The sequence below is a fragment of the Myotis lucifugus genome, unplaced genomic scaffold (genome assembly GCF_000147115.1).
Source record: "Myotis lucifugus unplaced genomic scaffold, Myoluc2.0 scaffold_35, whole genome shotgun sequence".
NCBI lineage: Eukaryota > Metazoa > Chordata > Mammalia > Chiroptera > Vespertilionidae > Myotis > Myotis lucifugus.
The window spans coordinates 8,890,640-8,915,092 of record NW_005871083.1 but is presented as its reverse complement, the minus strand read 5'-3'; the positions used below and the strand labels follow the sequence as shown (position 1 = coordinate 8,915,092).

At 38.9% G+C, this 24,453-nt stretch overlaps 1 protein-coding gene across 4 annotated transcripts in view; it reads right to left on the bottom strand.

The window, feature by feature from the left end:
- The window catches only part of CFDP1 (craniofacial development protein 1), a 99,197-nt gene that overhangs the window by 71,764 nt on the left and 2,980 nt on the right, over nucleotides 1-24,453 (bottom strand). For all 4 annotated transcript variants that reach the window (XR_002828837.1, XR_002828838.1, XM_006087075.3 and 1 more), the window contains exons 2-5: nucleotides 16,407-16,524; nucleotides 14,790-15,009; nucleotides 14,005-14,132; nucleotides 2,333-2,452 (exon numbers count right to left, since the gene is read on the bottom strand). Coding sequence is in view for 2 of the 4 variants with exons in the window: in XM_006087075.3 (XP_006087137.3) it covers nucleotides 2,333-2,452; nucleotides 14,005-14,132; nucleotides 14,790-15,009; nucleotides 16,407-16,524 (586 nt within the window). In the remaining 2 variants the exon portion in view is untranslated. The remainder of the gene's footprint in view (nucleotides 1-2,332; nucleotides 2,453-14,004; nucleotides 14,133-14,789; nucleotides 15,010-16,406; nucleotides 16,525-24,453) is intronic.

The window sequence follows — 24,453 nt, the reverse complement described above, 5'->3', positions numbered from 1 at the left end:
GGCACTTTACCATTAGCTTCCCCACTCCCAAGTTCCAAGGGCCCTTCCTTTACCTCTAGAACTTGTTTGCTAAGCCCATTTCTTCTAGGAATTACTTTTTCTACCTCTATAATTTACCAAATAAATGTTCTCTTTTTTTTTCACCCCCCCTCCCCCAAATAAATGTTCTCTTACAAAAAAAAAAAAAAAATACCCAAGGGGGCTAGAAGTGAAAATTGTGCTAGTTGAAACTATGCTAGAAACCTAAGCTAGAAGAACCTTTGTCTTTATATATATTTGGTACTTAATCCAGAGGTAATATTCATAGTAACACTTTTAATAAATGCAAGAGACATTACTTAATAAATATCGGCAACCCAAGTAGAAGCCTGCAGAGGCTAACTCCATATATAGTCTAAAGCAGGATTTTTTAAAATTCAGGTTGTAGTAGATTGTAAAATCAATTGAGTTATAACATTTTTAAAAATAACACATCCTTGACATAATAACGTAAGGCAGGAAATCAGAGTTCATCATATATAGTAAAGAGAAATACTATTTCACTTTTTTACATACCTATATTTATGGGTGTACTAGGGCATACTGTAAAATGTATTCCTTACTTTGAGTGGCAATCAATAAAGTCTGAAAGCTACTGGTCTGAAGAGAATTCCTTTCAAACAATATAATGATTATAAGGCTAAAAACATGTTGCTTAGCCTACAGCCTCACTTTTTAAAAAATCTCAACCCTCACTAAAAATAGTTTATTTTGTGACAAACACATCAATAACTGAAATAAAAATGTTATGAAACAATATTTACTCTTAATATGTGATGTCCTCTAATATTTTTTTATTCCATTTTATTTCTTTTAAATGATGATTGTAAACCTCAGCTTAAAAAGTTCAGGGCCAGGCCTGGAGAACTCTGTCCACATACCATGGTCCTTCCAGAGCCACCTTCGTCGGTGTTTGTATCACTGCCACTGTGGTAGCAAGCACTCCCTCCTTTCGCTTCCTAGGTTTCTGTGTAACTACTACATGACCTCTGCAACCCAGTTTGTCCAGCGAGAAAAACACTTGTAGTCAGAAGCAGATACAGAGCATGGCGCAGATGTGGACAGAGCCCCAGCCACACGTCCTCGCACTTACCACCGCGGCATACCGTGAGAGCAGCACCTTACTACAGCCCCTGCAGCCCCCAGCCTGAGGACTGATGGGAGTTGGAGGATAAATATCCCAGCCTTTTGGCCCTGGCCATGTTCTTCACAATCTCCCTGAGTTCCTTAGCAGGACTGAATACCAGCCAACACCAGTAGCAACCTGCTCCGTAATGCACCCTGCGCTGGCTTCCTTCCCACCCCTTCTCACCTCCCTACTGGGGCTTCCTGGAATCACCTCTCACATTAAAGACTTGCACTCAAACCTCTATCTTAGGGTTTGCTTCTGGGTAAATGTAACCCTAGTGAGCACACCCGTCTAACATAGCGTTGTTTGGAGCCAGGGCTGCAGAGATGAGAAAGGCCTGTCCTAGAAAAGCTCATAATCTGATAGAAAAACCAATTATTTTTTTAATGTAAAAAAACAACAACTTTGCTATTCATAGCAATGACATAAGTATGTCTGGGGAGGGAAGAAGCAGCAAACTCTGACAGAAGGGTCAGAAAAGCCCTTATTGGTGACTTTTTTACCCAAACACCTCAAGGACACAGAGTTCCCCAGAGGAGTCAGCAGGTGGTCAGTGCTACCTATAGGGGGGGTGGTCCATGTTCACTTCTCTGTAGGCTAGTGCCCTGGTTTCTCACATTACTGTGAGGCTTTACTTCTTACATCTAGGTTAAGAAGAAAGAGGTTTTTATTTTCTCCAAAGAGAAAGGTTTCTATTCTAGTCTTCAGCTAAAAATAACTCAAGTAATATAGATTATATGAAGGAAGAAAATCTATTAAGTTCCTGAAAATGTGTTAATAGAATTATTTGTAAATCAGCTTTAATCTTTTTATGCTCCTTTGAGGTCCTTAGAGGATTGGAGAACACGACCCAAATCTTCATTAGATGTTCTGAAGAACTGCTGATATTTTTATTTGTAAGTTGTTGTTTTTTTATGTAAAGTTTACTACATGTTAAGCCCTGTGATCAACACTGTAAACCAGGACTTTTTTCAGACTGGTATCCAAGAGAGACCTTTGGCTAATTTTCCTTTGCATCTTCCATTTAGCAAATATTTCAGCAAAGGCAGAGCAGCAACATAATTCCTTCCCTTTCAGGAAAGGAGTCATGACAGTGGGTCCTTATACCGAAAACAGCTTCTCCAATGTGCCAGGTACACCTGGGCCTGGGACTAGAATACTCACCCTGACCCGGCAGGGAGTGACGCTAGAGTCGAAGGGATGTTAGTCTGTGGTTTCTCTTTCTCATTTTGCTTGAGGAAGGATTTGGCCTCTTTAGATGTAGCATCTACCTCCTTAGTCACCCTGTGCCAAGGAAGGAAACATTAAGTTTACAAAAGAATTAAAAAGACAGAAACAAATCTAAATAAAGGGAATAAATGATAAGGAAAAACATCCACTGGGCTTTCAATAAGTTCTGGCTGCTAAGCTTTATGGTTCAAGTTTACTACAACAGATTTAACATTTAACATTCATTTAACATTTTCCCATGCTAAATGAAACAGCAATGCATATAAACTTGAACTCTCTAAAATCCCCTCCATTACTTCTGTCAGCATGAAACACTCCAGTAGTCACTACTGAATCACAGTCCTTGTGGGTTATTGATGTGAAGGCTGAAAAAGGCTCTCCTACTGCACCTCACATGTAGATTAGGACTCACATTTAAAGGCCTAGTAAAGCCCTAGTTGGTTTGGCTCAGTGGATAGAGCGTTGGCTTGCAGACTGAAGGGTTCCGGATTCGATTCCAGTCAAGGGAACATGCCTAGGTTGCGGGCTTGATCCCCAGTAGTGGGTGTGCGGGAAGCAGCTGATCAATGATTCTCTCTTATCATTGATGTTTCTCTCCCTCCCTTTCCCTTCTTCTCTGAAATCAATAAAAAAATATATATATATTTTTAAAGGCCTAGTAAAAATTGGAATGGGAAATGAAATATTTGGGAGAAAAATACTGGTTTTATTTCAAAGAGAAAAGCAACAGTATAAAATCTGAAAATACTCTGCAGAAGGTCCTATTCTACACCCAGAACCTAAAGATGAAACAAGATCCCTTAAAGCTGACTAATTTGGCACTAATTTGGGAATGGAAGAAAATTATAATTGAGAATCCTACCCAATTTCAAATCTGCAAAAATTGCCCTCAATAAAACTGATGATCAAATAAGGAGCAAAGAAGGATATTCATGGTGCCTGAAATTTCAGATAAAGAAAGAGAAATGCCTAATGCCTGCCTAGGCTTGCCAATTCAAAAACATCTGAGGAATTTTGTTTAAATTCCAATCCATCTGTAGGAGGGTGGAAAATTATAGTCATTGTGTTATGGGTGTTCAACCAGGTCATCGAGAATAAGACTGGCCAAGAATAATGACAGGCGAATCCTATAAATTCCATCTTTGCAGGAATGTAAGTCTCTATCTCTTCTCTCCTTCCTTGTAGGCTACTTAGGAGCAGAACCAAATTTTCTTATCAAGAGCCATCTCACTCCTGCACTCAGTACTGTGTCACCCACAAAAGTGACACAGAATATATAATTTTGAGAGTTTTATATTAAGAATCTTCACTGGGGAAAAAGAAAAAAAGGAAAGAAAAAAGAATCTTCACTGGGAAAGACTGAGGAGTTACTCTTGAGGAGTGACTTAAAAAACTCAGTCCCCTACTCAAGTTCTTGTGATGGCTCAGTATTACTCGAGAATCAAACATAAGCTGCTGAACCTTGCCTTCAAAGTCCTCTAAAATCTGGACCGACTTTCTATGAGGTTTGTGTCTTCTCAACTCTCCAAACAAACCTCTCAGCAGTAGAGTCGAGAGTCAAAACTAGAGAGAGAATGTATATGATAGATTAAACCATCATTGAGCAAATATTCACTCCTTCCCTCTTAACCTACTTCCCCACCCCACTGATGTTAATCTTGGACACATGACTTGTTTCAGTGATCAGTCAGATGCTAACTGATTTGACAGCAACAGAAGCTTTAAATGTTTCTGTTGTTTCATGAGCCCCTTGACAATCTCTAGCCATAAAAAGAATATGCCTCAAGCAGCTGCTGGTCCAAGGTGGGTGAAAGACACATGCTGCAGATCTGAGCCAACCAGTAGCTTGGAGCCAAGCCTAGATCACCTGAGCCCCAGCCATCCAGAAACACACTAGCAAAAAATAAATGCTTATTGGTGTATATCACTGAGTCTTGGGATGGCTTGTTATACAGTAGTTCCGCAGCAACAGCTAACACATTTACATTTTATGAGTGAGAAAAATTAAATCTTCAGGGATTCAGTTACTTTTTTCAAGACTAGTCAGAGATTAAGTAGCAATGCTAGAGAGAACCCTGTAGATGTGGAACCTATAAAAAAATGACATGGCCTCTGCCCTTAAGGGGCTCACAGTCTATCAGGGCAGCCAACCATGAAAACAAGTATGAAAATAAATGATCTAGAGTTAAGTGCCATTAAAGGGAGCATGGAAAAAGTATAACCGTGAGAGTATCTCTGTTAATTTCTAGTGTCAAAGTCCTATTCATATTGACAGGAAACACGTTCTATAAACTGGTGTATTTCTCTCAGGGTCTTTGCTAATTGACATAAAGTAGTATTAGCATAGTGGTTCTCAACCTTCTGGCCCTTTAAATACAGTTCCTCATGTTGTGACCCAACCATAAAATTATTTTCGTTGCTACTTCATAACTGTAATGTTGCTACTGTTATGAATCGTAATGTAAATATCTGATATGCAGGATGGTCTTAGGCGACCCCTGTGAAAGGGTCGTTTGACCGCCAAAGGGGTCACGACCCACAGGTTGAGAACCGCTGAATTAGCAGATTACTCTTCATTGATAGTACACCTAAAAGAACTCCTTTTAACAAGCAATAAGAAGAGATCCAGCTATCAAATATCTTCAAGTAGGAGTGGTTTAAATTACAGACCACTTCTAATATATAAGAGGGAATCCTGACAGGAAAATGTCCACTATTAGCAGTAGTTAATTCAAGTGTTATCAGCAGAAATTACATTTTAAGTTCATTTTCACTTACTCAGAACTTCCTGAAAAGTATTTATTTAGGCACAAACTTTCCATGACTAGCCTTTTCCAAAAGGTGAATCATTTAGGAAAGTCTGAGCTAACTGGCTCAGATGGTATGTGATAGGGAAGGATAAAAAATACTACTTTTCCTCATTCCCCTGGTTAATAAGCTACCCATTTTTCAAGTGTGTGTGTGTGTGGGGGGGGGGGGGGGTAAAGACCCAAAATTTAACTATTAAAGTATAATTAGAAAAAACTAAAAGACTAACTTTGTACTAATGCTACCATATGCTTATACTTACAAATTCTTCCCAGTCATCACTAGTTCTTTCCCACATTTCTTAAAGATGTAGTAATGCTCTTAACTTCATACAAAAAGAAAAAGCAGAATGACATGAAGAGAGTAAAGATATGCTTGAATCGAGACACTACGTTTGCATCTGGTTGTCAATTACAATTCAGGCCATAGCAGCACAATTTACAATAGCTAAGATTTGGAATCAGCCTAAGTGTCCATCAGCAGATGAGTAGATTAAAAAACTCTGGTACATCTACACAATGGAATACTGTACTGCTGTATAAAGGAAGAAACTCCTGCCGAACCGGTTTGGCTCAGTGGATAGAGCGTCGGCCTGCGGACTCAAGGGTCCCAGGTTCCATTCCGGTCAAGGGCATGTACCTTGGTTGCAGGCACATCCCTACTGGGGGCTGTGCAGGAGGCAGCTGATCGATGTTTCTCTCTCATCGATGTTTCTAACTCTCTATCCCTCTCCCTTCTTCTCTGTAAAAATTCAATAAAATATATTTAAAAAAAAAAAAAAGGGGAAGAAACTCCTACCATTTGCAACAGCATGGATGGAGCTGGAGAGCATTATGCTAAGTGAAATAAGTCAGTCAGAGAAATATAAATATCACATGATCTCACTCATTTGTGGATTATAATGAACAACATAAACCAATGAACAAAAACAGATCCAGAGACAGAGAAACATTGATCAGATGCTCAAACCTCAGAGGGAAGGTAGGGGAGGGTGGGGGTAAGGGGGAGAGATCAACCAAGAGACTTGTATGCATGTATATAAGCATAACCAATGGACGCAGACAACAGAGGGTGAGGGCAGGATTGGGTGGGTGAGGGGGGGGGGGGCCAATGGGGGGATAACCACACATTTGTAATACCTTAATCAATTAAAAAAAAATTCAGGCCTTCCAAGTCAGTACATGAGAGTTCCTTATGATAAATTTAAATATAATTTAAGTTAAAAAAAAATCCTGCCAAATTGCTATTTAGTTTTCTTTAAAAGAGTTAGAGAACTTTGACTTGTCATGTTATATAGCTCTATAATGTATGTTTTAAAAATAATAAGCATAGCCCAAACCGGTTTGGCTCAGTGGATAGAGCGTCGGCCTGCGGACTCAAGGGTCCCAGGTTTGATTCTGGTCAAGGGCATGTACCTTGGTTGCAGGCACATCCCCAGTAGGGAGTGTGCAGGAGGCAGCTGATCGATCTTTCTCTCTCATTGATGTTTCTAACTCTCTATCCCTCTCTCTTCCTCTCTGTAAAAAATCAATAAAATATATTTTTTAAAAAATAAGCATATATTACTTTTGAATGTTATATTTATGAAAAAGTGCTTCCCTATTTGTTGACAGATATGGTGCTGCCCTCTTGTGACAAATCATAGAAATAGCAGTCTCCCTGAACATCCATCCAGTATTTAAAATTGCCATTCATTTGCTTTAAAAGTGAAATAGGAAATTTGTGTCAAACAACTTTGTTAATAAATAGTAGTAAGTCCATAAAATTTAATTTGATCAGGAAATTTAATTATTTCTCAAAATAACGGTTATCAGCTTTTCTTACTCTCATGTACAGCCAGTGGTTGTTATAATAAATCTTTCTTAGATGTCCTATATGACACATGGAAAATAAAGCAAATCTTATTTCTAAAGGTATATTAAACACTTTCAGTATTATTTTTGTAGGCCTTCCAAACCATTAAAGGTTTAACATCAGTGTTCTGCTACCCTCTATTGGACAACTCCATAGTTTCCAGGGTGATCTCTGGTCAAGAATGGATCTGCAAAATGACTGTTTAGCAAGGAAAAGGGTATTTTTACAATGGAGAATTCTGAAAGATATTGCCTTAAGTGGTCTAACTTATCACCACCAATACTGGGTGCAGCGAGGAGGAAAAAGCATCACCAATGTAGCATTTTTATCTAAAATTATTCATCTGACTCTACGCATGAGAAAACAATTCAACAATCCAAACTAAGGGACATTCTACAATACAGACGAACTCAAACAATATATGTCAAGAAATACAAAAAGGCTTTAGAACAGTTCTAATTTCAAGGAGGCTAAAAAGACTAAATGCAGTATGTAATCCTGGGTTGGATGTTGGACTGAACAAGAAATAGTTATAAAGAACATTACTGGCCCTAACTGGTTTGGCTCAGTGGATAGAGCGTCGGCCTACAGACTGAAGGGTCCCAGATTTGATTCTGGTCAAGGGCATGTACCATGGTTGCAGGCACATCCCCGATAGGGGGTGTGCAGGAGGGCAGCTCATCGATGTTTCTCTCTCATCGATGTTTCTAACTCTCTATCCCTCTCCCTTCCTCTCTGTAAAAAATCAATAAAATACTTTTTTGAAAAAAGAACATTACTGGAATAACTGGGGGGAAATCTGAATAGAATTATATAAAGAGCTACTTAAAATGTGGGCTGCAAAACTATCTGTTATTGGCCCAAACCAAGGTAGGTACAGAATAGTATTTAGAAACTTGTTTGCAATTTGACAATGTCGTAATATTCAAGATATGATCAGTGCACTCACTGCATTAAACAGAATATAGATCAATTCAGGTACTGTCAAAATTGCAAGGTGGTCACATGTGATAGTGTATTAGTCATGTGCAGAAAGACCACATTAGAATGTGTTTAGGTGATAAAACCCAAAAATGTGATAAAATGAAAGCACTGATTTTTAAAATTATAATTGTCTTATTTTTTTATTACAGTTGACATAGAATATATTAGTTTCAGGTGTACAGCATAGTGGTTAGACATTTAACTTACAAAGTGATCCCCCTGATAAGTCTTGTATCCATCTGATACCATACATAAGTATTACAATATTACTGACTATATAATATTCCCTAAACTGTACTTTACACCCCCATGACTATTTTGTAACTGCCAATTTGTACTCAATTCCTTAACTTTTTTCACCTAGAACCCAACCCCTCTCCCATCTGGCAACCATCAATTTGTTCTCTGTATAAATCTATTTTTGTTTGTTCATTTATTTTCTTCTTTAGATTTCCACATGTAAATAATATGGTATTTGTCTGTCTGTCTGACTTATTCATTTAGCATAATACACTGGCCCATCCATCTTGTCCCAAATGGTAAGATTTCATTCTTTTTTATGGCCAAGTAATATTCCATTATAAATCTGTACCACTTCATCTTTATCCATATATTGATGGACATGTAGGCTGCTTCCATGTCTGAGCTACTGTAAGTAATGCTTCAGTGAACTTAGGAATGCATATATCTTTTCCAAATTAGTGTTTTGGATTTCTTTGAATACTCAGAAGTGGAATTATAAGCATTTATTTTTATACATTATACATATTTTTAAATATATTTTTATTGATTTCACAGAGGGAGAGATAGAAATATCAATAATGAGAGAGAATCATTGATTGGCTGCCTCCTGCACTCCCCCTATTGGGGGATCCAGACCACAAACCAGGCATGTGCTCTGACCAGGAATAGAACTGTGACCTCCTGGTTCAAAAGACAATGCTCAACTACTGAGCCACACCGGTCAGGCAGCCTCACTGTTTTTGTGAAGAAAATACATCTTTTCTTTTTTCTTTTGTAAATTAAATCTTTATTGTTGAAAGTATTACATGTCTCCCTTTTCCCCCCATTAACACCTTCCAGCCTGCCCCCATCCCCAACCCCAGGCCTTCACCACCCTATTGTCTGTGTCCACGGGTTATGCATATATGCATACAAGTTCTTTAGTTGAACTCTTCCCACCCACCCACCTTTCCCCTCCTTCCCTCTGAGATTCTGCAGTCTGTTCTATGCTGCTATGTCTCTGGATCTATTTTATTCATCAGTTTATTTTGTTCATTAGATTTCACATATGAGTGAGATTATGTGATACTTGTCTTTCTCTGACTGACTTATTTCGGTTAGCATAATACTCTCCAGGTCCCTCCATGCTATCTCAAAGGGTAAGAGATCTTTTTTTTTTTTTTTTTACTGCTGCATAGTATTCCATGGTGTAAATGTACCACTGCTTTTTTATCCACTCATCTTAGCTGTTGTAAATTGTGCTGCTATAACTTAGGGATGCATACATTCTTTCTGATTGGTATTTTGAATTTCTTAGGACAGGGGTCCTCAAACTTTTTAAACAGGGGGCCAGTTCACTGTCCCTCAGACCGTTGGAGGGCCGGACTATAGTTTTAAAAAAAACTATGAACAAATTCCTATGCACACTGCACATATCTTATTTTGAAGTAAAAAAACAAAACGGGAACAAATACAATATTTGTATTTGCATGTGGCCCGCGGGCTGTAGTTTGAGGACCCCTGTCTTAGGATATATTCCTAGAAGTGGGATCACTGGGTCAAATGGCAGTTCCATATTTAATTTTTTTAGGAAACTCCATACTGTTTTCCGTAATGGCTGCACCAGTCTGCAATCCCACCAGCAGTGTACTAGGATTCCCTTTTCTCCACATCCCACATCTTTTCTGAATGCAGCAATAGTAATAAACCATAAGACGATAATGGAAATAATTCCAAAGAAATGAAGGACAACCAAGTTCACACTGTTTTTATTCTATGAGTCCTCTTATTTTTTTAATGTATTTTTATTGATTTCAGAGAGTAGAAAGAGGGAGAGAGATACAGAAACATCAATGATGAGAGAGAATCATTGATCGGCTGTCTCCTGCACTCCCCCTACTGGGGATCAAGCCTGCAACCCTGGCATGTGCCGTGACCTGGTTCATGGGTCAATGCTCAACCACTGAGCCACAATGATCATGCAGTACTAAAACCAAAGTGAGTTCTTTGCAGTGATGTTTTGGCTAATGCAGCATTTACATACAAAACATAAAGAAATAAGTTCAAATCAAAAGAATTTTTCGAAAGAAAGAGCACTAAACTAAAAAGCCAATAAAAACAGATGCAAAATTCCATACATTAACATTAGTGAATTGCGGCTTTCTAAGAAAGGAGCACATTTGGTTGCTAACTAAAAAACATTACCAAGACACTAGTAAAAGACTATATCAAAGATGTTTGCTTGGAAATCTGTGACAAAGAAAGTAATTCAGGTACAACTTTCCAATGACACCAAAGCTTGAAGTAGTTCAGGCTCTGGCTTATGGTAGTGAAAACTAAAATAAAGTTAGCAAAGTGATTTTTCAATGCAATTTGAAGAATGCCAGATTACTTCAAACATGAAAATTATCATGGTATGTTTGTAATTTAAATGTAAGGGTGATATAAAGGATTCTTTTATCAGTTTCTTGCTGACAAACATACCGGACACTAATCTGTATGATAAAACTAGGGTCATATTGTCAACAAATGTGATTTGAAGTATAAAGTGTTTGGAAGAGTATATTCCAAAGACACAGCTGGCAAGATGGAAAAACAATTTAGATTGAGAAGCTTGTGCTAGAATGTACATTAACACACTGTTTCCTTCACGGATAAAAGTCTTGCTCCAAAAAAATCTTGCTACAGTAGTAAAGATTATGAATTATCTAAGGTTAATGCCTTAAAATTTTAAATGACTCTATATGTGATAAACTGAAAGCAGATCATAAATGTGTATATGCTATACTGCATGCTAAAATACAATGGTTATGGAAGAGAAAAATGCTGCTGAGAATGATGAACTAGGAAATAAACAGTTTTTCCAAAAGAAAAAATAATCAGTTGCTTCCCAATTTTAAAGATCTCAACTAGACAGTAAAACTTGCTTATTTCTGTGATATCTTTGGTATGTTTAATAATCTTAGTACTCCCATGCAAGGACATGTCAACATGTTTTTCAGTAGCAAATAAAATATAAGGGTAAACAATGAAAATTAAGATGCCTGGAAGAACAGAGTTACTATAGATTAACAATTTTATAGAAGGTTTAGAACTGTATTTTCTATCAAAATAAAACCCACACACAAGAATTCATGCATCCAGAAGTATAACTTAAATCCTATCTAATAAAGAGGGAATATGTTAATTGACTTCTCTGCCCTCAAAGATGGCGGCACCCACAGCCAATAAGGAGGGAATATGCTAATTGACTGCCACACCCTCAAAGATGGTGGCACCCACAGTCACAAGATGGTGGTGCCCAGTCCCCTCTGCCCCACCGGGGCGGCAGGTGCGCCTGCCTCCGGAGTCCCTCAGTCCCCTCAGCCGAGGCACAGGTGCGCCTGCCTCCGGAGTCCCTCAGTCCCCTCAGCCCGAGGCACAGGCAAGCCTCGGATGGCAGCTGCCCAGCCGCCCAGGGCCTGATGGGGCGTCACCTTCCCCTGATGGTAGCAGCAGAGGTGTGATGGGGCGTCACCTTCCCCTGATCGCTGGGTTGACTCCCGCCCCTGAGGGCTCCTGGACTGTGAGAGGGGGCAGGGCAGGCCAGGCTGAGGGTCCCCCCCACCCCCTCGCGTCCAGTGCATGAATTTTCATGCACTAGGCCTCTAGTCTATAATAAAAGTGTAATATGCTAATTAGACCAGATGGCCAAACGACTTTCCGGACGTCCTGGACGAAGCCGGGGCTGCGAGGGCTGAGGCAAGCTGCCTGGGCTGCAAGGGCCGAGTCCCTTGCACAAATTTCGTGCATCAGGCCTCTAGTTTAATTATAATTTGACAGAATAAACTATTGATATGGGCAGGATACTGATAAAGTACTAAAGATGAACTCTGAAAATACAGTATCACTGGCTTCATTTCAAACAAAAGTAAAAATGAAAATCTTGAACTTAGTGAAATGGCTTTAAAATCTAAACTTCTATTCTCATGGGAATATCTGAGATTAATTTCTTTTTTAAAAACATATTTTTATTGATTTCAGAGCGAAAGGGAGAGGGATAGAGAGATAGAAACATCAATGATGAGAGAATGTATTGATTGGCTGCTTCCTGAACGCCGCTACTGGGGATCAAGCCTGCGACCAGGGACTGTGCCTTTGACCGAAATTGAACCTGGGACCCTTCAGTCCACATGCCGACACTCTATCCACTGAGCCAAACCAGCTAGGGCTGAGATTAATTTCTTTATGATGAATATTATCTTTTTAAAAAAAGAAAACAACACAGAAATAATTTACATATACATTATCCTCCAGGAGTAGTATTGTCATCAACCCAACTCAGATTAGATACATTAACATGAAAAAATAAGCTATTTTATTTAATTTAAAACTTTAAGTGAAATTTTTCAGAAGAAAAAGTTGGGGAGAAAACTTTTTTTAAGTATTAAAAAGTTTTGCTCCGCACCATTTATAAAACTAATATTAGCGAATTCTTTTTTCCAAGATGTATTTTCACTGGATGAAATAATTGCTGGAAACTTAGATATTATTTTTAAGAATATTTATTTTAGCCCTGCCCAGGTGGCTCAGTTACTTGGAGTGTCATCCCATATACCAAAAAGCTGCGGGTTTGATTCCCAGTCAGGGCATATGCCTAGGTTGTGGGTTCCATTTTTGGTTGGGCACATATGGGAGGCAACCAATTAATGTTTTTCTCTCTCACATCGATGTTTTTCTCTCTCTCCCTTCATCTCTCTCTAAAAATCAATGAAAACATGTCCTCAGGTGAGGATTAAAAAAAAAGAATGTCGATTTTAGGGGAAATTATCTTTTCAAAGAGCATACAGGTCTAATTAATTACTGTCAAAAAAAATAAATGTGATTACCTAAAAATTATTAATTGGCACTTCATGTATTCTCATTTAGCTCTAAAGTACAGACCTGCTGTTTTCACATAATAAAGTTTAAGTAAGTAGGAAAGAGGAAATTCTCAGCATGTGGCTATTACCTGGAATGGCCAGGAGGTTATTAAGTCCCTAACTGTTTTTTCTAAACCAGTAACAATAACAAACCTCCTGAATCAATTTAAAAAATAATATTAATGCCCTAGCCAGTTTGGCTCAGTGGATAGAGCGTCGGCCTGTGGACTAAAGGGGCCCCGGTTCGATTCCGGTTAAGGGCACGTGCCCAGGTTTTGGGCTCGATCCCCAGTAGGGTGCATTCAGGAAGCAGCCAATCAATGAATTTCTTTTATCATTGATGTTTCTATCTCTGCCTCTCCCTTCCTCTCTGAAATCAATAAAAAACAATAATAATAATAATAGTAATAGTAATATTAAAGTAAGGAAATAATATTGGAACCAAATTTCTCTCCTGGCACTTTTAATTCTTATCTGATTTCAGAGGCTTCACTGGGGCTCATACTTCATAGTCAAGTAAAGTAATAAATGGAGAAATGACAGCCGAAGTCACAAGACATGTCAATGAGTATGTGGAACCATATACTTTACTCATACATTTTCCTGTTTCTGTTCAGCCAACCACTTCATAATACTCCAAAACTAGATTTTGATATGTGAAAGGCCCTTTCTCACATTCTCTGATAATTCATGGAACCACTGTTTTCTCTGAGATCAAATATAACTCTCCCAAAATATTATGATGGGGTGGAATGAGGACAGATGACTCATAGCACCATTTAGAAAGATTCTCATTTTTAAAAGAACTAATTTGGAAGTTTGTGAAGGTCATCTTACCTGACTTCTTCACCAGCAAAATCAAACACCTTGGTGATTTTAACTTTTTCTGTTTCTTTAGGTTTCTCTAGCTCTTCTGCTTTGACCAACAGTTTATTTGAACTAGTCTCTTCAGTCTCTTCTCTTTTCTATGAAAAGAGAAATGTAATCAGTTTCACATAAGAATTAAATATAAACGAACCATTCAAACATGCTGTTTATGGCTATTCATAAATGTTTCATCTCTAAACAGTTAAAGAGCTACTGAAAATTTATTTGATTGGAAAAGCTAATTTTTCCTACCAGAGGAATGCTTTACTTTTCACTTAATAGAGTTACTATCAAAAGGCATCTATGTAGTCTTTCTTTTTTTATTCTTTTAAATCTATTTTTATTTTTGCAACATAATGTTGCAAACTCAAGAAAACTTTTAAATCTAGGACTACTGATTAAGATGCACACTGGGTGATATAGAGAGGAAGGGAGAGGGAAAGAGATACAGAAACATCAACGATGACAATCACTGACTGGCTGCCTCCTACACGACAATCACTGACTGGCTGCCTCCTACACGTCCCCCACTGGAGATCGAGCCCGCAACCTGGGCATGTGCCCTTGATGGGAATCGAACCCGGGACCCTTCAGTCTGCAGGCCGGCACTCTATCCACTGAGCCAAACCAGTTAGGGCTATGTAGTCTGATTTCTGCTAGAAGATTCAAATCTCAGTTTGTAAATGTAATAAAATCTATTTGGACAATTTAGGGTATTTCTGGAGAAACTTCATCTCATTCACTTAGCAACTTACTTTAACTTGTGGACTCGAGGGCACTTTTGATTTTGGTCCCACATCGTTGAGGAAGCTGGCCCACAGTTCATCCTCCTTCTTTTTCCTTGCATCCTCGGACCTGGTGCCTCCTTCTTGCTCTGCAGCTGTGTCTTCCTCCTCATTGCTGCTTCCTCCAGATTCCCCACTGACATCCTCCTCTTCCTCTTCTTCTAATGAGAGGCCACCTTGTTTTCTCTTCCTAATCACCAACATTACAAGGAAAAAGAAAGAGAAGACATGCAAAATGATTTCAGTTATCCCTTCCTCAATTCCAAACATAATGTTGCAAACTCAAGAAAACTTTTAAATCCGGGACTACTAAGATGCACACTGAGGAAGCATAGAAGAGGTACACTGAGATTTTGTGGAAGAAAAAAAGAATTGAGCTCTTAGCTTCCTCTAAAACACTTGGAATCAAAATACAGTGTTCTACTTCTAAGTCAGGACCAGCTATTTTCACCAAGAAACGCCCCAAATCACCTCACAGAATCAATCTGTCTAGCAAGAGTGTTCCAAGAATATATATGTAGCAGATTTTTTTGACTTTTTGAAGTCAACACATTTGGAGAATATGCTTTATTGAGGAGAGCCTCAAATTTATTTGCACTGTTTATTCTTACAATTCCCTAGGGACAGGATCCATATTTCTTCCCATTTTCTGAAGATATGAAAGCTGGAATACAGAAAATTTCAAAGACAAAGAAACTGGACCCAAAACTTATGCAAGTAAATTGATTTTAACTTCAAGTGAATTTAATACCTAAAATTCCTTTTTCCCTTTTTATAAATTACAATTTGCTTTTTGCCAGAGAGACAGAAACACCAATCAAAGAGAATAAAAGACTTCTATGGAAGATTCTCTTATGTGAGTTAAATAACCCAACAGAATTTTCATAATTTTTGGAGGGAGTGTAATTCAGTACCAGGTCTATAGAAGGTAATTTGCTAATATCTATAAATAATTTTTTTATTGCATATAACCTTTGATTAAACAATTCTACTTCTACAGACCTGATTTACAGGTATACTTCCACATTTACATGAAGATATATATAAAAAATATTCACTGCAGTCTTGTTTGTTGTAGTAAAGATGAGGTACAAATTAAATATGTCTCAATAAGAGAATCCTTAAATAAAGTCTATTCATACAGTGAAATATTATGCAGCCACTGAAAAGAATAAAATATAGCTAGATATATTTCCATGGTATCATCTTCAAGATGTAAAATAATGAAAATAAGAAACGGTAAGCAGAGTATGCCATTTGCTGTTGTTGTTTTTAAAGAAAGTAGGAAATATATACATACACACTTGCACATGCACAGAATATCTCTGGTAGCAAAGTTCTTCTGAGGCACAGCAACAAGGGCTAGAAATGGGGTACACATTTTGGTAGTAACTAAGTTTTTCATTTTAATTGTGTACATATTACCTATTAAATTTTTTAAATTAGTACTCAAAATAATTTTAATCCTGAAATGTCACCAAATGTTTCCCTTCAACGGTAAGAAACCCTAGCAGCAACTCCAATCCCAGCAATCAGGATGGTAGTGACACTAGCCCTGACTTCTAAGGGCCCTGTGGGCAGCGTTACCTGGCAGGAATGCTCTGAGCCTTTCTTTTTTTCCCTTTGGTTTTCTGTGTTTGCTCTTCACCATCCACTTCATCTTCCTTCACTAATTCATTTACATCATCTTCACTATACTCTCCACCTGAAATCACATAATAGAGTGGTCAGACAGGAATAAAGGTTTCCATATCAAGTTGAGACATTTGCATTAAGAAAAAAGTCTAGTACTTCCCTCTATTCTTCACCTAACTACAATATTTACTTCCTTAAAGAAAGCGTCCCTGTCCCTGGAGACTAGGCTAGGTTCCCGGATTCTACGCTTCCACGGCAGTATATATTTTCCTCCATAACTCATCCCACTTAGATTTAATGTTTGCAATTTCTGCTCTACTCTACACACCATGAGGATTTGGATCCTGTTTTGTCTTTATAGATTTTTTCTGAATAAATGAATGAATAGAAATTCCAATTCTACCTACTGTACTTTTCAAAGAAGAACCTGATGTTCCCACTTTATCTTGGATACATTTCAAAAGTGAGCAAGTAATACCTTGTCTTGTCAATAACGAACGTTTAGAAAGAGGTCTAAAGACTTCCAGTTAGACATAGCAGAAAGAATAAACATATCTATACCCCATCCTCAGACACTGACATTCAGGCATCCCCAATGAAAGAGTGTTGCTTGGATGCCCAGACTGACCACACTGTGGGCACCAGTCAATAAATCCTGCTCACATAGATATTCAACTAGCTTTTTTACTTCATAGAAACTTTTTGTTGTTGTTGTTAATCCTCACCAGAGGATATTTTTCCACTGATCTTTTTAGAGAGTGGAAGAGAGAGAGAAAGACGAAGAGAAACATCGATGTGAGAGAAACACATCGATTGGTTGCCTCATGCATGCACCCGGACCAGGGCCAGAGCTGGGAGGAGCCTGCAACCGAGGTACGTGCCCTTGACAGGAATCGAACCTGGGACCCTCTGGTCTGCAGGCCAATGCTCTATCCACTGAACCAAACCGGCTAGGGCACTTCATATAAACTTTTATTTGAAGCATAACACATGTATGAAAAAACACACAAATCTAATGTATACTTCAATAAAATTATGTGAAGTGAACACACATAGAACCAGGACCCAATTCAAGAAGCTGAACATGATGATCAGAATTCCATAAGGCCCCTTGGGTCCCCTACCAGTCACTAGTCACTGGGCCTATCCCAAAGGCAACCACTATCCTGACTTCCAATACCTCAGATTAGTTTGGTGTGTTTTTGAGCATTAAAGAAACAGAAGCCTACAGTATGTACTCTTTTGTGTCTGGTTGCTTTCACTCAACATTCTGTTTGTGACAGGCACCCTTATTATTGCATGTAGACGTAGTTTATTCATTCTCACTCCAAAATAGTATTTCATTGTATGACTAGACCACAACGTATTTATCCATTCTTCTGTTGATAGACATTTAGGTTGTTTCCAGTTTGAAACCCTTAGAAATAGTGCTGTTTTGAATATTCCTTACATCTAATCAGCTTTTAAATATCTCACTCACAATGAACCAACCACTTCAGGGAGGCCTCCAATATGAAAGGCAATACTGAAAACAAGCAGAAAGAAAATCAAAAGAAACAGAAAAGAAAAACACCCAAAAGTTACAACTTTTTTTTTAAAAAAGCCTTTATAATTAATATCCTCAAAGAGACAGCCATGAAATAAAAATGATTTAAAAATATTTTTTTCAAAAAACTAAAACAAAACTCTTGAAAACTACAACTCTGATAGCAGAGATTAGAAAAAGAGAAGAAGTAAGATGCTGAGAAGAAGCCAGCCATGTGATAATCTGGAGAACAATTGAGGCTGAGGAAACAGTAAATATAAGGGTTCTAAAATGGAAACAAGTTTGGTATCTTGACACCAAGTGATAGGTAAAAGTGTTTCATGAAGGAGGAACACTTAACCAGGTTAAGATGGCAGTCTGAACACACAAATGTAATTTTGATTCCTCCTGACACCCCAGTAAAATCACTACAGCAAAGGACTTTTAAAAGACATGAACTTACAATGGTGGGTACTTAATTGCATTGTATTTGTTTATATTTGCAAAAGGCAACACCAGAAGGATAAACCAAAAAAAAAGAATGAAAATAGCCATCTATATGGGTTAGGACAGAAGAGGGTGGAGTAGGCAGGGGCAGAAGCTAGAGTTCTCCATGTTTATCTTTCTACAGAATTTTGAACATTCTCTTAAGAACAATTTAAGTAAATAAATATAACTATATGCCCAAACAATAACATAACCCACAAAAAAGGGATTCCAAGGAGTTAGAAACATAGTATTTTGATTGTGCATCCTTAGCAAGCTGCAGTGTAAAGATGAAGAGTTCTACTCCTTGTAGTTACATCAATGTTGGTATTGTGAAACTATTTCCATTATATGTTAGGTGAAAGCAAGTAATGAGTTATGTTAATCACGTTAGGAATCTAGATGCTGAGAATAAGAGAAATGACACAATTATAAAATCAAAGAAATTAAGAGAGAAAACACAAATGTTAAAACAGAATTTAAAGTATCAATATGAACTCTCATTTTAAGATAAATATTTTCTAGTTCGTTCACTCAAATGGCACAGAAAAAATATCATACTAGTGGCAATGATAATCTCTTTAAAGTTCAGATCTCATTCTTTGATATGTTTCATCACCAAAAGTGCTCCCTGAAAAAAAAAAAAACAACAAGAAAAAAAAAACGAGCTAATTTCAGGTCTAAGAGAAGGAAAGCACAATGTGAAACTGGGTCGTTTTGCTGTGCCAGAAAGCAAGGAATGGGTCACTTTAAAAGGTTTTAAGACCCAGCTTGAAAGAAGTCCTAGTGGCCAAAAGTGGTAACATGAGCATTAAAAGGAATAACTGTTGGTAGATTAAAACACATGTAATGAGCCCTGACCAGTTTGGCTCAGTGGCTAGAGCGTCGGCCTGTGGACTGAAGAGTCCCAGGTTCGATTCCGGTCAAGGGCATGTACCTTGGTTGCGGGTACATCCCCAGTAGGGGGTGTGCAGGAGGCAGCTGATTGATGTTTCTCTCTCATGGATGTTTCTAACTTTCTATCCTTCTCCCTTCCTCTCTGTAAAAAATCAATAAAATATATATATTTTTAAAAACACATGTAATGATAAAAATCTGTGAACCTGCCCAGACTTCGTGGTTCAGTGGTTGAGCGTTGACCTATGAACCAGGAGGTCACAGTTAGATTCCCAGCCGGGGCACATGCCCGGGTTGTGGGCTCAATCCCCAGTAGGGGTCATGCAGCTGATCGATGATTCTCTCTCATCATTGATGTTTCTATCTCTCTTCCTCTCTGTAATCAATAAAAAAATTTTAAAATCTGTGAGCCCTTTATGATATTCAAAAATACTAAAAATAATTTGTACCATTTTAGGGTACTATTAAAGTAACTCCCCATTTTGCCCTGGCAGGGTGGCTCAGTTGGTTGGAGCATCATCCTGCATATCAAAAGGTTGCAGGCTCAATTCCCAGTTGGCAAAATTGGACAATATTTGTCCATTTTGTGCTTTATTGTCTACTAGAGGCCCAGTGCACAAAATTCATGCATGGGTAGGGTCCCTAGGTGTGGCCCACGATCAGGGTCGATCTGTGGGGTGACCAGCAGGGCAATCAGGGCAGGGCCCCCACTGGCACCCGCCTTGGCCAGCCTGGCACCACCCACTCCCCAGCCCTGCCCCCACCCCCCAACCTCTGCTGGTCAACTCCCTCTGTGGGGTAACCAGCAGGGCTGATTGAGGGTCCCCGCTGGCACCAGCCTTGGCTGGCCTGGCGTCGCCCGCTCGCCGGCCAGCCCTGCCCCCTGCCACCGCCAGTTGCCTCCCTCTGTGGGGCGACCGTGGGGCAATCGGGGGGGGGGGCCACTCGCACCCGCCTTGGCTAGCCTGGGGCCTGCAGGCTGGGGGCAGCTCCTGCATTGAGCATCTGCCCCCTGGTGGTCAGTGCACATCATAGCGACCGGTCGTTCCACCAGTCATTCTGATGTTCGGTCAACTTGCATATTAGGCTTTTATTATATAGGATAGGGTTGTTATTCTGCTTCTTATTCCCTTCTCACCCCCACCCCCCACCCCCATAGTAGCTGCATGGAATTTGAGGCAATTAAGAGAGGTCTCTCTCTCTCTCTCCCCCCCTTCCTCTCTTTCTAAAATCAATCAATAAAAATAATAAAGTAACTCCCCATGTTGAAAATTGACAATTAAGGAAAATGAATTAAAATTTTATCCTGTTCCAAGTGATGAGGGAAAGCTATATATACTTTACAGAAGAACATCAATTAATAAATGTAAAAAAAACCCACCATAGAATTAGAAAAACAGCACTTCTCTAATAATAGTAGTAATTTAGGCAAGAATTATCAAGTAATGTTAAAAAAAAAACACCCACACACAGTTTAAGTTTTAACCATTAGGTAAACTGCTACAGAGAATACGTACTTTCAGTTCCAAGAAGGTTTACATAAAGAGGGATCAGACTCTCATCATCTTGATTCAGTAGTCACAACTATGGGAATCAACCAGGTATAATGTGTCTTCTGATGTTATGCATTGTGTAACACACAAGTCATCTATAATATATTCTAGCCAAAAATATTTTATTTAAACCAACTGAGCATTTAGATCTAACTTCTAATGTATGATAAATTCAAGGGACAAAGGAACAACTTAAAACAATACAATGAGGGAGCAACAAATCCTGAAGGCGAGACATTCTGCAGGACACATGGCCTGATCCTCTTAGGCAAATCAATGTCATTAAACAAAAGCTTCTATTAGATTAAACAGATTTCAGGGATGGAACAACTACATGATATGTATAGTCCTGAACTGAACTGTGATTTGGACAGACAAGCTATAGCTATTTTGGGGTCAACTGGGAAAATATGAATATGGTCTGTATATTAAATGAGTTGAAAGTTTGCAGAAATGGATAGGGAAAGATTCATTCACTGGAAAGAGGAGGTTACAATGTAACATGAAAAAGTATAATTTCAGGTTGATGAAAATACAAATATCTATTTGTGGGTGTAGAAAAAGATCAGAGTGAATATTTACTAAGGAATTAAAACTGATAATCTCTGGGTGGTGAGAATGTAATGATTCTACTTTTTTAATGTTTAATTGCCTGCATTTTCTAATTTTCTGCAAAGCCTGTGAACTGCTTTCATAATATAAAGTTACTTTTCATCATATATCAGGGGTCCTCAAACTTTTTAAACAGGGGGCCAGTTCACTGTCCCTCAGACCGTTGGAGGGCCGGACTATAGTTTAAAAAAAAAACTATGAACAAATTCCTATGCACACAGTGGCGGCAAAAACACCCGGCGGGCCGGATAAATGTTTTCGGCGGGCCGCATGTGGCCCGCGGGCTGTAGTCTGAGGACCCCTGATATAAATGGACAAATGTTGCATTGCAGACGGTTCAGGCAAGAAGATGCACATGGCTCTGGATCTCAAACACGTAAAAAGATGCTCAATCTGACTGATAAGAGATAAACACATTTTAAATTAAACAAAACAAGATCAAATTCCATGCAGCTACTATGGGGGCAGGGTTGGAGGGATGGGGAGGGAATAAGAAGCAGAATAACAACCCTATAAACAATAAAGCACAAAATGGACAAATACTGTATTGTCCAAAGACTCAGAGATTATATCACCTTTTTATTCCTCCATGCTTAAATATGAGCCAAACAACTAAGAATCACAGAAAATCTGAGAAAGCATCTAACACAGTGATGGCGAACCTATGACACGCGTGTTAGAGGTGACACGCGAACTCATTTTTTTGGTTGATTTTTCTTTGTTAAATGGCATTTAAATATATAAAATAAATATCAAAAATATAAATCTTTGTTTTACTATGGTTGCAAATATCAAAAAATTTCTATATGTGACATGGCACCAGAGTTAAGTTAGGGTTTTTCAAAATGCTGACACGCCGAGCTCAAAAGGTTCGCCATCACTGAAATAAAGCCCAAAACAAACAGCAATGTATAAAAAGAATATATTATGACCACATAAGTTTATCTCAGTATTAAAAGGCTGTTCAAAATTTAAAAATCAACTAACAAGCAAAACGGAGACAGATTCATAGACAGAGAGCAGGCTGACAAATGGGGGCTGGAGGTAAGTGTGAGGGATTGAGCAAAAAAGAAGGAAAAAAAGAGAAAAAACTCATGGGCACAGACAACAGTGTGGTGAGGAGGGATGGGGGATAAATGGTGATGCACTGAGACTTGACTTGGGGTAGTGAACACACAATACAGAAGATGTGTTGTAAAATTGTGCATCTGAAACCTGTATAATTTTGTTAACCAGTGTCACCCCAATAAATCCAATAAAAAGGTAAAAATTTTTTTAAAATATATTTTATTGATTTTTTACAGAGAGGAAGAGAGAGGGACAGAGAGTTAGAAACATCGATGAGAGAGAAACATCAATCAGCCGCCTCCTGCACACTCCCCACTGGGGACGCGCCCGCAACCAAGGTACATGCCCCTGACCGGAATCGAACCTGGGACCCTTGAGTCCGAAGGCTGATGCTCTGTCCACTGAGCCAAACCGGTCAGGGCTAAAAAAGTTTTTTTTAATCAATCACTAATTCACCACATTAACAGACAACAGAAGAAAAACACATAATCAATACATAGAGAAAAGGCATTGTTTTTTTAAATATATTTTATTGATTTTTTACAGAGAGGAAGGGAGAGGGATAGAGAGTTAGAAACATCGATCAGCTGCCTCTGCACACTCCCCACTGGGGATGTGCCCGCAACCAAGGTACATGCCCCTGACCGGAATCGAACCCGGGACCCTTGAGTCCGCAGGCCGACTCTCTATCCACTGAGCCAAACCAGTTAGGGCAGAAAAGGCATTTGACAAAGTTCACCTCTCAGCAAATTAGGAATAGAGGGAACTTTAACCTGATAAAGAGCATCTGTGAGAGGCAGTATATGCAGAATGCCAGCGTTCAAATCCCAGCTTAGCTACTATTTAGCTGGGTCACTTTGGGGGCCTTAGTTCCTTTATCTGTAAAGTGGTATTAAGTGATTTAGTTAGTCAATCAATGTAAAATGCTTAAAACAAACACACACACATAAAAGTCAACTGTGAAAAATCTATAGCTAACATTTCACTCTGATTCTTTCAAGGCAAGGATGGTCACGATCATCATTATTATTCAACATCATACTGGAAGTCATATCAAGTACAATAAGGCAAGCAAAAGAAATGAAAGATATATCTAGGGAAAGGAAGAAATAAAACCGTTTCTACTCACAGACATGATCCATGGGGGGGGCGGGGAGAATAAGCCTTGGACTTGTTGATTTTGGTGGTAGTTACACAATTCTAAGCATTTATAGAAACTCATAGAGCAGTACACCAAAAAGAGTGAATATTACTGTATGTAAGTTACAATTTTTTAAAATGTAAGTATTATTGCCCTAGGTCAGTGGCCGGCAAACTGAGGCTCGAGAGCCACATGTGGCTCTCCCGGAAACCCCACTTGGGTTCTTTTGGCCCCTTTGAGTGTGGCTCTTTCCACCAAAATACCGACTTCTGCGCAAGGCCCGAAGTTTCATTGCACTTTACCTGCGCGGCCGCACGTGGTATTTTGTGGAAGAGCCACACTCAAGGGCCAAAGAGCCGCATGTAGCTCGAGAGCCGCAGTTTGCCCACCACTGCCCTAGGTGGTTTGGCTTAGTGGATAGAGCGTTAGCCTGTGGACTGAAGAGTCCCAGGTTCAATTCCAGTCAAGGGCACATGCCCTGGTTGCAGGCTCGATGCCCCCTCCCCCGATACTCACCCAGTGGGGGACGTGCAGGAGACAGCCTATCAATGATTCTCTCTCATCATTGATGTTTCTATCTCTCTCTCCCTTTCCCTTCCTCTCTGAAATCAATAAAAATATATTTTTTTAAAAATTCAAACAATTCATGCCCTAGCCAGTTTGGCTCACGTGGATAGAGCATCTCAAGGGTCCCACGTTCGATTCTGGTCAAGAGCA